This window comes from Ascidia mentula, chromosome 4 (assembly GCF_947561715.1).
Source record: "Ascidia mentula chromosome 4, kaAscMent1.1, whole genome shotgun sequence".
NCBI classification, from domain to species: Eukaryota; Metazoa; Chordata; class Ascidiacea; order Phlebobranchia; family Ascidiidae; genus Ascidia; species Ascidia mentula.
In genome coordinates this window covers 19,295,231-19,309,988 of record NC_138569.1, presented here as the reverse complement: position 1 = coordinate 19,309,988, position 14,758 = coordinate 19,295,231, and the positions used below count along the sequence as shown (strand labels likewise).

General features: G+C 37.5%; 4 protein-coding genes across 5 annotated transcripts; 3 read left to right on the top strand and 1 right to left on the bottom strand.

Annotated features, from left to right (window-relative positions):
- The first annotated feature begins 19 nt into the window (after positions 1-19).
- LOC145899515 (uncharacterized) lies at positions 20-1,808 on the top strand. 2 transcript variants are annotated; one of them, XM_082988356.1, is made up of 7 exons: positions 20-246; positions 328-395; positions 467-577; positions 670-757; positions 814-955; positions 1,030-1,142; positions 1,304-1,808. In XM_082988356.1, the coding sequence occupies exons 1-7, from the start codon at positions 144-146 to the stop codon at positions 1,600-1,602; spliced, it is 924 nt and encodes a 307-aa protein (XP_082844482.1). In that variant the 5' UTR covers positions 20-143; the 3' UTR covers positions 1,603-1,808. The 2 variants fall into 2 exon arrangements, with proteins under 2 accessions (XP_082844482.1, XP_082844480.1); XM_082988354.1 differs by having other exon boundaries at positions 328-399; positions 465-577.
- A 540-nt stretch (positions 1,809-2,348) lies between these two features.
- Positions 2,349-4,340, top strand: LOC145898259 (uncharacterized). The gene is made up of 5 exons (XM_082986687.1): positions 2,349-2,376; positions 2,585-2,827; positions 3,083-3,307; positions 3,440-3,901; positions 4,018-4,340. The coding sequence occupies exons 1-5, from the start codon at positions 2,374-2,376 to the stop codon at positions 4,327-4,329; spliced, it is 1,245 nt and encodes a 414-aa protein (XP_082842813.1). The 5' UTR covers positions 2,349-2,373; the 3' UTR covers positions 4,330-4,340.
- Positions 4,341-4,361: 21 nt separating this feature from the next.
- On the bottom strand, positions 4,362-8,252 carry LOC145898583 (membrane-bound transcription factor site-2 protease-like). Its single transcript, XM_082987091.1, has 11 exons — positions 8,094-8,252; positions 7,713-7,866; positions 7,410-7,528; positions 6,952-7,070; positions 6,449-6,698; positions 6,255-6,384; positions 5,860-6,014; positions 5,453-5,570; positions 5,097-5,277; positions 4,953-5,034; positions 4,362-4,802 (listed from the first exon to the last, which is right to left on the bottom strand). The coding sequence occupies exons 1-11, from the start codon at positions 8,166-8,168 to the stop codon at positions 4,662-4,664; spliced, it is 1,524 nt and encodes a 507-aa protein (XP_082843217.1). The 5' UTR covers positions 8,169-8,252; the 3' UTR covers positions 4,362-4,661.
- Positions 8,253-11,925: 3,673 nt separating this feature from the next.
- Positions 11,926-13,459, top strand: LOC145898785 (uncharacterized). The gene is made up of 3 exons (XM_082987393.1): positions 11,926-12,094; positions 12,573-12,723; positions 13,025-13,459. The coding sequence occupies exons 1-3, from the start codon at positions 11,978-11,980 to the stop codon at positions 13,294-13,296; spliced, it is 540 nt and encodes a 179-aa protein (XP_082843519.1). The 5' UTR covers positions 11,926-11,977; the 3' UTR covers positions 13,297-13,459.
- The last annotated feature ends 1,299 nt before the right edge of the window (positions 13,460-14,758 follow it).

Genomic DNA, 14,758 nt, shown 5'->3' with positions numbered 1-14,758 from the left:
TGCAATTTTGCACAGGGAAGCCCTATCGATTGACTTTCAGTGTTGGTGAATGCCGAATTGCCGTGAACACCAACAGCAGTGCAACAGAAAGATTTCTAAATGGTGCTCTGTATACATATATTGAGAATACTTACTTGGCAGCTATGAGTGGATATTCAAGAACCCAATTGTTTATTTTTGGGGCTGCAGTAGTGCTGTTTGTATCAGCTGTTATTCCAGTCTTCTTTAGCAAACCTAAACCATCAGGTATTCGTATTCTTTGCTGTTAAAAATTGCGAGCAGGGTTATTATAATGAAAACCTAAATAACACTTTTTGTATGTTGTAGTTGTACCAAGCCAAGGACGACCACCATCACCTTTTCACAAGAATCCAACTTTTAAGGAAAAAGCAGCACCCGGTGTGTGTTGTATAAAGTCATTTGCCAGGAATATAAATGTGAAATAATTTTGTAAACTAATTTAGGAGCTCAAACATCCACAAAAGAAAAAGGATGGGCTGCCTCACTTGTACCTTTCTATTCAATTGGAGTTTTTGCCTATGTACTATATATCATGTACAAAATAGCTCGAAAAAAGGTAGGCTCTATTGTAAATTTTGTTGTTTCGTTAATAAGCCATTCTGTAGGACAATGTTTGCCATTAAAGGCTAATATTATTTTTCCTTTAAGCCAATGCCAGCAACATCTTCCAAACTTGCTCCACCATTGGTAAAAAGTAAATTTAACAAAAGAGGTGGAAATCAGCGGACCAAAATAAGTATGTAAGTTTGTTGCTTTTCACCACAAAGCGTTCATAATTTTTTGCAATCTTAGCTGCATATGAACTGAACCAGCTTGAACAGAAGCTCACAGAATCAGAAAAAGCAGTGGAAAGAATACTAAAAACAGCAAACAAAGTAATTACCGAAGTGTACCAACAAGAGATGGAAGCCAATGAAAGTGATAGTCAATTAAGGTAAGAGGTCTCAGACCAATCAATACAAGGGACTATCAAAAATCAAATACTTAATTCCTTAAACTGGGACACAGCTCTGACACATCTTTATCGGAGGATTTGCCCACAGTAAAACTCCAAAAAGAGTATGACTCTGCTACATCTGAGTTCTCTGCAGATGAAAAAGCTAATGCTTACAATGCCGAAGGTATTAAAGTTTCATGTGGTGATTTTTATAATATTTTGGATCTTTTCAAACCTACTTTTTATTTAGGCAAGTGAAATTTTAACTGGTTGTTCACCATGTCCTTTTGGTTTGATCTATTACCATTAGAACTAATTTTAAAACTGACAAAATTTATGTGATAGATGAATATGAAACGTATTCAGACTCCGAGGAAAGTGATTTGTCATCTTGTGGAAGTAACATCGAGGACACACAGGTTGGCTACAAAAACGAACCTACTCACAATAATGTGACTGAGGAAAATCCTGCCGAGCACCCGATGTCAGTGGAGGAAGTGCTGATAAAAACTAATAGTAACCTTGCAGATCTGGGTAAGAAGACGAGTGACGAAGTTGAAGAAAACAAAAAACTGCTTGAAACTACAAAGGAAGTTCTAAAAGCCATGGGTGAAATCAGAACTTACATGAAGGTGCACAAATAGTAAAAAAAAAAGTTTTTCTACTTTTTTAGGCCATAAAGCCTGTTTTTCCTCTTTTGTACACAGGAATACATCCTCTGTATTGTACTTATAGGTATTTTTTCTGTGTATTGTGTGGGATTGAATTGATGCATGTTCTCTTTATTTAAGTTTTTCAGTATTACCTACTTGCTCAAGACCTATCTTACTATCATGTTAATAAAACGTTTATTTTGTTGTCAAGCATGCTTTATTTTGAGACCTTTTGTGCCACAGCCAGCGTCCGTAATTTTATGGGCACCGTTACTGTAAAGTAGACCTAAAAACCACGCAAAATTCGTTTTGATGCAGCTGATTAAAACCTTAATTAATTTCAGTGGTAAACAAAATATCGAAAATAAGCACGTTTCCGGAAAACAAGCACTTTTATTTTAGACACTCTCTTAAAAATAAGCGCAAATCTTTCAAGTTAGCACGTTATGGCAACCCCAAATAATTAAAGATATGATTGATGATTTTATTCACAAAACCACAAATGGACAGCCAAACGCGTAAGATCTTCAAACTGCACTAAACTGGTAGCGTCTGAAATCAGATTCACCTGGTCTAGTTGCCAATTCCTAAGCAAGTGAGAATAATGTGGTCAAAGGGGCATGATACTTATTGTAACGCAATAACAGCATTTCTGACTTTATTGTTCAATTGCCTTGGCAACTGGCTTGCTGTTAATTGAGTTAAACTGACGACGACTTGTAAGTCGGTAACGGCAACATACTGGTGGATCAAAAAAACAAAATGGTAAGCGATTTTCCCAAGAGCGTTAACAACCTTTAACGATAACTATAGGCTACGTTGTTTACCATGTTGGTCATGTATTTGTAAATACCTAACCATTTATTTTTTTAGCTGAACTGTTGCTAATCAGCCTTTGATGTAAACTAGAAATAAATGCTACATCCACTTTATAACCTACTAGGAAACTACTTCCTTTCCGTTACCTTTTTAGATTTTCCGATGGAGGGTAGCTTCCTACATTACCATCTTTATTGTGGCCGTTGCAGCAAGCCTGTGCCAGATAATCTGGGGCATAATTGCGCAATTTTTCTATGCGCAAATAATCCCTGCCAATTACGTCACAGACGTAGTGTCGTTATTCAATGAGGCATACGTTGGTTTGGAAGACAAGTACGTCAACAGCGTTTCGAGTTATCTGCTTCTCCTGTGTGGAATTGTACTTCTTCTTGCATTGGTACATTAGCAATACTGACAAATATTTGTATTTTACGAAATCATGTATCACAAACAGTGACGTAGGCAGCCCGAAGTTGTGTCAGGGGCTAAATACTTGGGATGAAACCTTTTGGAGTTCTTTTCATTTATAAGTTGCATTGTCCCATGAGAGTTAAAACGCTATTTCACATTAACGTCCTTATGCGATGGTAAAACTTTGAGCATAAATCAAATCTTGAATCAAAAAACAAGCAACTCATTTTTTTTCATGCAGGTGTTATCAACAGTTGAACTGAGGATTACCAAAGATCGCCTACAAAAATGTCGAAGAAAGGCTGTGTATTTTGTAATTCTTGGATCGGTTGTGTTGTACATCGTAGCCATCAGCTTGTGTCTGGGCGCGGAAGGAATGCTTAGATTAAACATGGCCAACACGATGTCCAAAATTCAAACTTCCACAGACTTGTCGGAGTCCCTGCAATACATGGAACTGTACCAGGTATCGTGTCCAACAACCGCTAGATGGCGCCGTGGCGTTTTTATGTATATTATATCGTGACTGTCACCTGGCCGCTTGAAAAGGTCATGCCACCACTACAATACACAGTGGGTTAATACCAACTTTTTTTAGTTCATCTTTAGCTGCTGTGGAGCGCGCGACGTCACAGACTGGAGCCTGTCGCAAATACCTACAAGCTGCTGTAAATCGACCTCTAGTTGTCCGAATAACACACAACCGCAAACGGATCTCGTGTCAACCGATGACCCTTTCTTCGAGGAACTTTCAACCGAATTCTCCGTAAGTGACGTCACAATTGGAGCTACATCGCTGTTTCCTTTGACATTGTACAAAAGCGGATGCAATGACGCCATCACCACGTACGCAAATACAACGGTTGTAGTTCTGGCAATCAATATTGGTTTCATGGTGATGCTGCTAATGGCATGGGTAATTACCCGAAGGGGGAAGAACCGCGTTTCAGATGACGTAATCGAAATAAACATTCCGTTCAAGCAGAATCAAAACCTAGACTCCGATGATAATGGTGAATCGCCTGGAACATTGATTAGGCCTAAACAGTCCAACCAAAAGGTGAGTTTGCGAAATGACCTAATTTTATGACACAACGCCAGTAACAACGAAATATAACTAAAACTATACGGATGTCAATCAACACATACACAGCACAAACAGTTCTTTGAACGCAGATGTCATTTACATTACAACTCAGACGATCAAAAAGTGACAAGAATCAGGACATCGAAAGACCCAAGCTCTCACATGCGAGCAAATCCCTGTCAAATGTGACAGGCTTGTCAGACGACTCAATTCCTGTCCCCCTGGAGGTAAAACGTAGCATCGGGATATTGAAGAGCTGGACAGCGATCAGGCAAAGTGCCGAGAAGACGAAAGAAATGTGGGCAAAAATATCACAGCCCCTGCTTATGACGGACAGTAGCAGTTGCTCTTCCGGGAGCGAAAGACTTTCGTTGATGAGTTTTGATAGCGTGCAGTGGTGAGGATCCAAATTAAAAAACAGAAAAGACTTTATTTTGTTTGGCAAGCAATGGTCATTTTTTTGAGTGATTTTTGCAAGACTGTCATAGGTAACTTTTTTCACGAAGCACATACACGACTTAAAACAAACCATACCATTATGAGACTGGTAGTACAAAGCTGACAATAAAGTTTTTCACTGAAAAGTAAACCACATTCTATTTTCATCTTCCTCCTGTTTTGTCTTGACCAAACCAATCTTGATGTTTCTGATTACTTTGAGGTGTCCTCTTGGTTCAAAATCTCTTCATGTTACATTTCTGCTATCCAAACTGTGTGGAGCTCCAATGTTAGGTCAGCTGGTGAGAATATGAACAAAACCAAACAATACATTGGCGGCTACCAACAATGTACCCAGCCACAAGACTACTGTGCTGATAACTTCTGTTTTGTGTTTGAGTTGTAACTGGGAGCCAAAAAAGTGGTCCAGGAATGTCTGCACAAAATTTGAAAAAAGCAGTGGTTTGACAAAAAACAAAAGTCATTCATTGTGGTACAACTTTCTATAACCTCAGATTTATTCATTTAAATAACTGAAATATTTAAAGTCTTATTAAAGGACCTACAAACCAAACATATAACTTACTTTAAATGCCCACTGCCCATCAAGGGCATAGCATGGAACAATGTTGAGTAGGGCCAGTGCACCAGACATGGAAAACATGTATCTAAATACAAAAAAAATCACATTTTAAACTAAACATTAAAACTGAATGCATTTTGTTCTTACTGTAAAAATTTAAGCACTACTGCAGGCAATTGGAGTGGGACCCAACTAAACCTTGGTTCATATCCGGACACTGAAATAAACTTTAGTAAGTCAACAGGATTTCCAAGGTAAAGGACATGGTGCGTTGCAAAAGGCGGATAGTTTCTTGATGCCAGAATGGTCAGGAATCTAGCTGGATGTTCTACAACATAATTTTCATTGAAATGGGACATTTGTAAGGCAAGTACGTCAAATTAAAAAACAAATTCGAAATGTAATTGTCCAACTAAGAACATAGATTTTTAATTATTTTCACATAACTGTTTATTAACACATTACTTGAAAATATGTGTATGCAGCAACCACAGAAAACATACCTAAATAGGGGAACACGCAAACTTTGTCACCCTTAGTAGAGAGATTGTCGATGCAGTTTCTGTTACTTGTACATGGTTTCCCACCAACCACAGTTCTTCCCGGAAGACACAAAAAACTCTGCATTAAAATTGGGATTCAAAATGTTCTGTAATTACACATAGCTTATTTGATTATTGTTATGAGTACATTCTGGCTGTTTGGTCAGCAAGATCATCCATAGTCACACCTAGCTGCACTGATGAGACCTTATCGGTCAAAATGGTGGCCATCTGTATGCAGGTCACAAAATTCATATTATTGGCTCCATGCTTATATATCAAAGTTTATATTTGCACAACCCCAACTTAACCTGCCTCAATGACAGTAACTTTACACAGAAGTTAAACCAAATTCAGAGGGTTTATACCTGGTTATTTTCCAGTAAAAGTTGATAACACAAGTGTGTCTGAGGGGGGCTTGTACCACAACAATCAACGTAGCTGTTTGTTCCACCAGATGGCTCCATTGGGCTGTCCATAACTAATTTAAGGGTTGCAAGATTGCTTTGAGAGATGCATGAACCTAGAATGGACAGAAAAAGCACCATAAGTGCCTACAGGTGTTCACACAATACTAAAAAATTGCTGATTTTATTCAAAGTTTGTATATTCATACAACAACCTTCATCAGAATGTGTTTAACAACATGTGCACAATTATGTTTAATCAACAACTTCACTTCTAGTTTAAAACAAACAAAAAGCTCAGAAATCAAAATTGCAGGAGTGTTCAAATGAATTGAATCCTTACACTACACGCATACCAATTTGTGGAGTGTGTATTGTGTTGTTTAGGCACTGTAGCCAACCTTCAGAACTGGACACAGAACATTGATCCAAAGTAGTAATTCTGTCGCCGAGATGTAAACCACTGTCACCCTGAAGTGGTGACATCTAAACAACATTGTCAACAAATAACCATTAAAGAATACTATTTTATTGTTTGATATCCTCGAACCTTGTCCTGGTGAGTCACTACAACACCCTGTCCATGTTGTACGTAAAAGGGCACCAGAATGATTGGAAGCAACAAAATGAGTGCACAGGTTATGAGACATATGATAAAGTTGTGCCAAACTCCTGCACAATAAATTCGAAGCCTTTTTCTTGTGTTTGCTTTGTTTAGATCTTCAGAGTTGAGGTCAACAAAAGCACCGGGGTATATAAGGAAAATGAACACTCCAAAACCATTCATTTTTACACCCTCACTGCAGAAAAATCATAAAAGTGTTGCTTGCTGGCAAAAAAATGCCTTATTATTAAGTATAACAACTAAGCTTTGCCATTGACCATTGTCCAGTCTGCCAATTTTTCTATAAATTCTGGCCAGCAATATAATAAGTTTGCCTGCCCCGGCACTAATTACTATTCTTTCCAAAACAACTTGTCAATTGCAATTTAGTTTCTGTCTCTAAAGGTTACATGAAATGAAAAATCGATTAATAAATCATTTTTAATTACCTTGATGCAGCAAGAGCATGGCCAAGCTCATGTAGAATTCCACTTATTAAAACTGCACTCAAAAGATACCAGATGTCTTTGATAGGCAGGTTGATTCCTGGTACAATAACAGTAAGAACCTACAAAAAAATTAATTCTATGTTGTATATAAAAGTCACGTTTTTTCAAATTTTGTTAAAACAAAATTTTCTGGAATTGTACTACTTGTCTATTCTACCAACAAACCCTGATTCACATTTTTATTCATTATGCAATTCATAAAAGTTAAACATATACTGTATTGTAAGCGGTTTTATCTGTGTTTAAACCATTTTATTTCTTGTGTTAATTGTTTATCTGCACAGTTGTTTCTTTGTGCAAAATATAAATGATTTGATTTGTATTAAATACGTAAAATCACAATTTACAGTTAATTAGATGCAAATAGATTAAATAAACATTATATATATATAACTTACCTGCGGAGGAGCGAGTTGTGAAGGCTCTCTAAACATTGGCAAATCTTTAATGCTGTTGATTAAAGTGTGAATAAGCAACGTGGAAGCAGCGACCATTGACAGCCCTCCGAACAAAACACCTGAACATCATTAAACTGGTTTATCATAAAAGTCTGACATTACCACTGGACATATTCTTGTGATTCTGTGTAAAATCAGTGCACAGAACCAATTAAGAAACACTAACATCAAAACCTACTCAAAATAAAAAAAAATACTGGTAAATTTATACCCACAAAGTAGAGTTTAGTTAATGTGGTTTACCTAAATCAAACCAAAGTTTAAAGTTCCAAGATCGCCCCACTTTCAAAATCCATCTGTTCCACCTTTGTGTGATCCATCTTACTTGGAATGGAGTAACAAAGATATTGCTCTGGTTCAAAACATTTCCCACATAAGCACCTGTGTGTGCATTAGTCTGCAACAAATATGAACCCAATTAAATGCAATTGCATGATATTGCCAGCAATTAATCACCTGGCCATTTTAACCAAGATGAAAAAATTACTGCAAAAAACTACAAGGCTGTAGTATGAAATATACCTCACTTTAGTGCAGTAACCGTTCAAGTAAATTAAACATCGGCACAACTTTATCTTTATTGTAACAAAATTTGACAAAAACAATGCAAAAAATACATCTTACGGTTATAAAATTGTGCAGGAGATGAAATGTTGACCAACTTGCCAAAACTACAGCTAAAAATGTCGATGGAAGCATATTTCAAGCAGTTCGGGCATGCCTTTCTGCCACTTCGTCGAAAAACGAAACCAAACAACAAACGCGTTTCAAAAAACAAACAAACAAAACAATTTGCAGCGCTGAGATTTATTTACTCACGTGGTTTCGGCGTAACTATTATACTGACACGCATGATTGACCTTATACAGAAACAAATCAATGTTGTGTCATAAATGAATGTTTTTATTTATATTTTCCAACCAATTGTTACAGCTTACATTTGTAGCGTGGTAATATTTTAGCAGCGCAAAGGTGTGTTTCTATAAGTAGCCACAGGACCATCATATTAAGACATTTGACGATGTTGTAAAGTTGCATTTGAAAACCGATTAGTGAGCCCATGGGAGCAATGATTCTGGAACTCCACACCCAAGCACCAATACAATGCAACCAAACGAATAAATATTGCCATCGGGATTTTATGTCACAAACTGTTGTGTGCGCAAACGTTATAGGTTTCAGCACTTCAAATATGCCAGTTGAATGATAAAAGCGGTAAAATGTCGCCATTGTATTGATATATGCAAACTTCCTGCAGAGAAGTAGTTAGTCTAATACCAACAAGGTCATGCAAAGGCTTGACTACTTTCTATGACTTAGTTTGACAAAGAAAAGCACTAAAGTTTACGTTAATATCTTGGTTAGCTTTACTGAAGGGAGCCACACGCTGAAGCAGTTTGAAGCTACGCAACAGTGCGCACCAGGCATGAGGCTTGGTCGAGCGTTGGGTCGCTCTACAGGGAATCTCTTTTATGACATGCCGCGCGAGAATCGAGGAACACGGTCACCGGTTACTGTGGACCGTCAGCAGCAATTCTAAAGACTGTAAAGCGAGCGTAAAATAGAGTGAGGACCTTTCCTTCGGGAAGAAGACGCCGTAAATCGCCTGGGACCAAATTGTGTCACAAGGGTCTTGAACGAACATAGTTTATATGAACTGATTTTGTAAACCGTTCTATTGTGTTTGTCAGGTACACGTTGGAAACAATGTTAAAGTTTGGTGATGCGCGCTACCCTAGTGTAAGCAGGTTCAAACTTTGGCAGGGAAACAAGCCGCAAGAATGTTTGGGGCGGTATAATTTATTATGAACCTACAGACCAAATCGCTAAAACACCGCAAAACCTCAAGCTTAATCTGGCGGATTCTTTGTGGTGCTGATGGGGCAGCCGATCACACCTAATGAGCGATAGTGCTTATTGATAACGCGTTTGTTCGGTGTACGTGATATGACGGCTTCCTGTGTTTGGTATGTGTGAAAGCTTTCGCGCGGGTGCTTTGCATGCATCAAAGGGTTGGTTATCACATTTTCCGAACGTCGCTAAAAGACTGAACTGAGATCACGAGAATGTGAGTTTTTGCAACGAAGAAGTTATTTACGTATAAACTACATGTTGCATCTGTAAGAGACCATTACTGTGGATATGCAAAGAGCAAACAGAAACATCTGTTAGTACTCATGTTTTAGTCTTCGCGTTGGTCAGGCAGCCTGGCTCATTTTCTATACGTGTGCGGAAGTTTATGATGTAGTGACACAGCGTTCTGTAGACAATATGCTGCTCACGAAGAAATTATGCAGTACACAGTTACCGAAGTGTTGTCCAACCGCTGAGGATTTTGTGACAGATATAGTTACAGTTTATAACATACAGGACGAAGCTGGTATAATATATAGTTCAATTTCTTTAATGCGCCGTGGCAGTCTCTGGTTTATAAATATAATATGTAGTGTTATATGATTGTAGAAACAAAGTTTTTGGCAATCTAGGTAACATCGTAAAAGCGACAATAAATAAAAAAATATTCGTGGAAAAAAATTAGTTCTTAAAAAGTACTTCTGTATATTCTTTGTTGTTGGGGGCATACCCCCGAACTTCTATAACATTAGCGATCAATAAGTCGAACGTTATGGCTATTCGCAACTCGTTTGTTGTGTCATAATACGCCATGAAACTGCAGGGAGCGAAGGGACCCTCATGTATAATTTATTAAAACTTTTTGGCCATTCTAGTAGAGTAACTGCATCCCGTTTATCATCTCAGATGTAACCATTTCTCATACATAAGTTTTGAATCAACGAGGCGATTTTCCCTGAGAGATATGAAGCTCCTTGGGCGTTCCACAGAATAAATCAACCAACAATAAATATAAATTATTCAAATCTCGTTAACTGATGAAACGTAACCGTACATAATTAAACATACGTAATTATGCTATACACCAACCAGTACTAAGACAAATTCTGGTAAAATGCGACGAGTAAAAAGTATACGCATTAAGTGTTTGGTAGCTTACATTACCTTGTTAAGGGTGTGAAACTTTCAAAAAATACATTAATTTTTAATAATAAATAGGCTTTTTCTAACATGCCCAATTTCTGAAACATTAATGCTTTCCAAATACCTTTCAACAAACAGTTTGTGAGAACCGCGTGTGCCAGACATACAACATTGTAAACAGCAAAGTTTATATCAAACTTCATTTGACAAATAAGTTATTAAATTTTAACGATTGATTTTACTCTTGGTGGTTGCTTACTTAATTTAATAATGGAATATCAGTTATCCCGAACGCACAACTAAATTAGTGCCATTGGATGTGGAAATCTCATAAATTATTAAAATTTGCAAAGTTTGTTACTAAACGCATGTTCGAAACAACCTTTGTTACATAATTTAATTAGTTGTTTGCCAAACACACAACAACGTTTAATCCGGCAGATTATGAGTTAGGAGAACTTTTTTGTCCATGTATATATTCTATGGCAGTGGTTCCCAAACGATGCGTAGAGACGCCATGGGATAATTTGTGATATTCTTGGGTCGGAATTACAATATAAAACAACCTTGTGTCAAACGCATTTGTTGTTAAGAATACATGTTTCAAGGTTATTTTATATTGTAATTCTGCAAACGTGAAGTTTCCACCTGTGTCACGCACAACAAGTGGTGTTAGAAAAGGTCGATTTCGGAATGAAAATATTGAATGTTGATTCTTGGGTCAGGAGACACTACATCCAAAAAAAGGTCGCACTGAGTCTCTCTCGAATTACCTTTGTACGTTTCTACGTTTACTCACTGCATATATCTTGCTTTACTTGGCATTTCGAAAGTACGCCGACGAGTCTTTTTAACAGCATAAAATAAAGCATTGAGTGTAAGAACAACGTGTGAAATACAAGATTGAACACGTGTGAAATACAAGATTGAACACGTGTGAAATACAAGAAGAACAAGGTATTGCAATAGAGTTGTTAAAATTACTAAGTTTTGTTCATTACACAAAACATGCAAAGAATTGTGAAGCAGAGAAAATAAGTTCATTATTGAGCGGCAGTCTGGTTGGAGCTATTTTCGGCACAGTGGCCTTTTCGATTGCGCATCACGCTCTAGCAGACTGACTCAACATCGTCATTTCCTTCGTGCAAGGAAACTTCGATACAGCTTGATGCAAGGCCATCTTAGGGCTGATGATCGTTTAGCGTTCATCACTTACAGCGACTTGTGTAAGCTGAAGGAATAGAAATGAAACGACAATGTTGTCTGGCACGCTTGAAAGAAGTTGTTCATTTCACGCAGTTTGAAAGAAAGTATAAAATGTTGCGATTGACTTGTCTAGAACATTTTTCTTGTGTAGAATGTACTTGTTGTATTGTTGATATTTTTGTTTGTGTAGTAGGCAGTTTAATCGCTGTCTCAAATATAAAGACATACCTAAGTTACATTTTTTGTCAGGTCGCCAAATTTATTTAGTGGTTTAGCAGTGTATATGACAGTTGTTTGAAAGCAACATGTTTCGGTTCGAAAGCTGGGAAAGCGAATGTACGTCAGCGTCCGACGTATCTTCATCGTCTTTAACAAGTATGGGTTCCGCCGATTTCTCTTCTGTGTTTGGTGACGACATCAAGGTTAGTTATTTTGTTGTTTTTGTAAAAGTTTTGACCCTCTACTGAAAAATTCCACTTTTACAAACAAAGCAGAAATACGCATTCGTTGAAATATACAGTTACGTCTTCCTGTGGTATGTCATACAGTGTAGTCTACCTATTTGTAATGCAGTGCAGTCTACCTAATTTAATAAATGTCGATTCAACATGCATTAAGTCCACCAAGTGCGGAATTGTAAAGTTCCAAGGATTTTGCGACTGCATTAAAAAAAGTAGCCTCAAATCCGCGGCCAGCAATGAAGTTGTGTCACCATTTTTCAATTAAGCAAAGTGTATCACATTTATTATAAAATTTTTGGGGTGTGCCAAATTTGTTCAGCACAGAGCAAGCACATTTCGTCAATATAAATCTTGGTGAATAGCATTTGCCTATGTTCTATACACGTCAGAGGGCATTTTTTACCAAACAAAAATCATTTAAATTATATCTTTTGCATAGGAACCAGCGCGCAAGAACGAAGAACTTCGATGCTCTGCTCAACAACTCGCAGTAAACTCAGCCTCTCAAGGTTTCCCCATTTTTCTAGCAGGTGAAAAGGCGGGAAAGTGCGCGATGCTTCACTGGGCGTGCCACGTTGGGTGGTGTTTGTGTAAGTGAAACTCACTGAAAAATAAACTATGATTCTAGCAGTATTTTTTCCGTCGTGACAACCTGGTGCGACGGTTTCGATGTTCAAAGGCCCCGCGCAACTAATTAGCCCCGAAAAGGACATGCAGATACCATAAGCATTTGCAGTCGACGATTGCCGATCCCGTTATATACTGAACAATCAACTCATTTAGGCATTTAATACATTCCATTTACTTATATGCAGTATGTCATATCACCTACCTACAATTGTGCAAAAACCAAGCAGGAGTGCCAATGCTCTTTGTTTTCTTTTGCTGCAGGTAAATACCAGTACCAACCCCTGACTCCTCTTCACCTCTTGCCAAACACACCGATAACAGACAACTGCCATCTCCGATTCTGCGCTTCCAAACAAGAAACAAATAAAGAATATTCAACTCGTTCCAAAACCACTTCTGCTTCGTCTGTTTCGTCATCGAGCGTTTGTGACGTCATACAAAACGCGACTTCCAACGTATACTTTAATACGCAATCGTATTCTGTCGAGCGTTTGCAGGATGTTGAAGTTTTTTCTATTGAGACATCTGTCTAGTATGCATTGCTTTCATTTATTTAATAAACCTTTTTCTTCTTTTTTGATATAAATACATGTGTAAAGTTTTTTCGTGAGACAGAATACAATTTTCTCATTGGACTCAGTGCAATGACATGCACAAATAGCGATGCACATCATATGTGATTTTATGCTCCAACCGAAACTGGTGAATTTATCAATGCTGGCCTAAACTTTTGGTTTTAAGGATACAGCATAGAGTCTTTTTAATTATTATTTTTATAGGTTTTATTACAAGACCAAAACCAAGCAGATTTAACAATGAAAATGTTGCAATTTCAACTACACTGTTCAAAATACACAATGATCCATTGCAAAAGATACAAGATTCTATTATTTTTTAATAATAAGCCAACTTATAATATAAAGCATTATGCAGTAAACTTGACAAGCCAAATAACTGACAAACAACAGTTCGAGAAACAGCATGGTCTCAAAATCAAAGGAACTGTGACCATATCATAAATCAACTGTTTTGTGCCACTTGTCTCACAGCCATCATGAATAATGTGTATATTCAAATGAATCTACACTTACAATGCAAATAAATGAAGCTGTTTACAAACATTAGTTTTTAGTTTCATTTGGATTAAATACTGGACCTTCTATTGGTTTGTATGTAAATGGTAGGCCACGTCGTGACTTACGAGGATCAGGCAGATTTTCATCGACCTGCATTATCTGGGAGTATTCGGGAATCCATTGATCATTGGCAACCCTGTCCAATTTAAAATAAAAACCACAGTCACATGTCTGTGCAGGTCCATCTTCAATAAAGAACCAATTCATTGTAGGTGCATCTGTGCTGCAAATACACCCAACAATGCACTTGTTTGTATGTGATGCAACTAAAAGAGGATGGTCTTTGTCTCTACCAGCCAAACTGTTTGTTTCCGAAGAGCTAGGTTGACTTTTACTTTCTTCTTGTGATACAGAACTGTTGTTTCTTTTACTTTGCTGGGTCAGCAAAGCTATCCTCGCTTCAACAATGGTACATGCTGATTTTGCAACGTGGTTAAATAGTCTAAGTGCCATGTTAGCAACTATAATTGCATCGATTCTGCAACACATGTAGTAGTCACCCCATTATATACACTGTAGGATAAATAACCACTAACCATCATGCTCACATTAATACGAAGTCTTGTAGTAAGTTGACGCAAAGCAAAATAGCAAATAAAGTCTTAACAGGAAACTGACCGCCCTTTACCTTTAGTGAACAATTACAGCAAGAGTTAACTTACCACACAACTTACGATTGGATCATGCGTATAATTGTTTGCAGGTAAATATTAGTCCTCATAGAATCATATATAAGACGCTATTTTTCTCTAACTGCCTTCACTTGTTAATTGATTAGTTTAGTTCGTTGTTCAGAAGTCACGTTCTCATTCACGGACCAGTGATCCTGCCATAGAAATGTTTCCAGTGTTGCAAAATT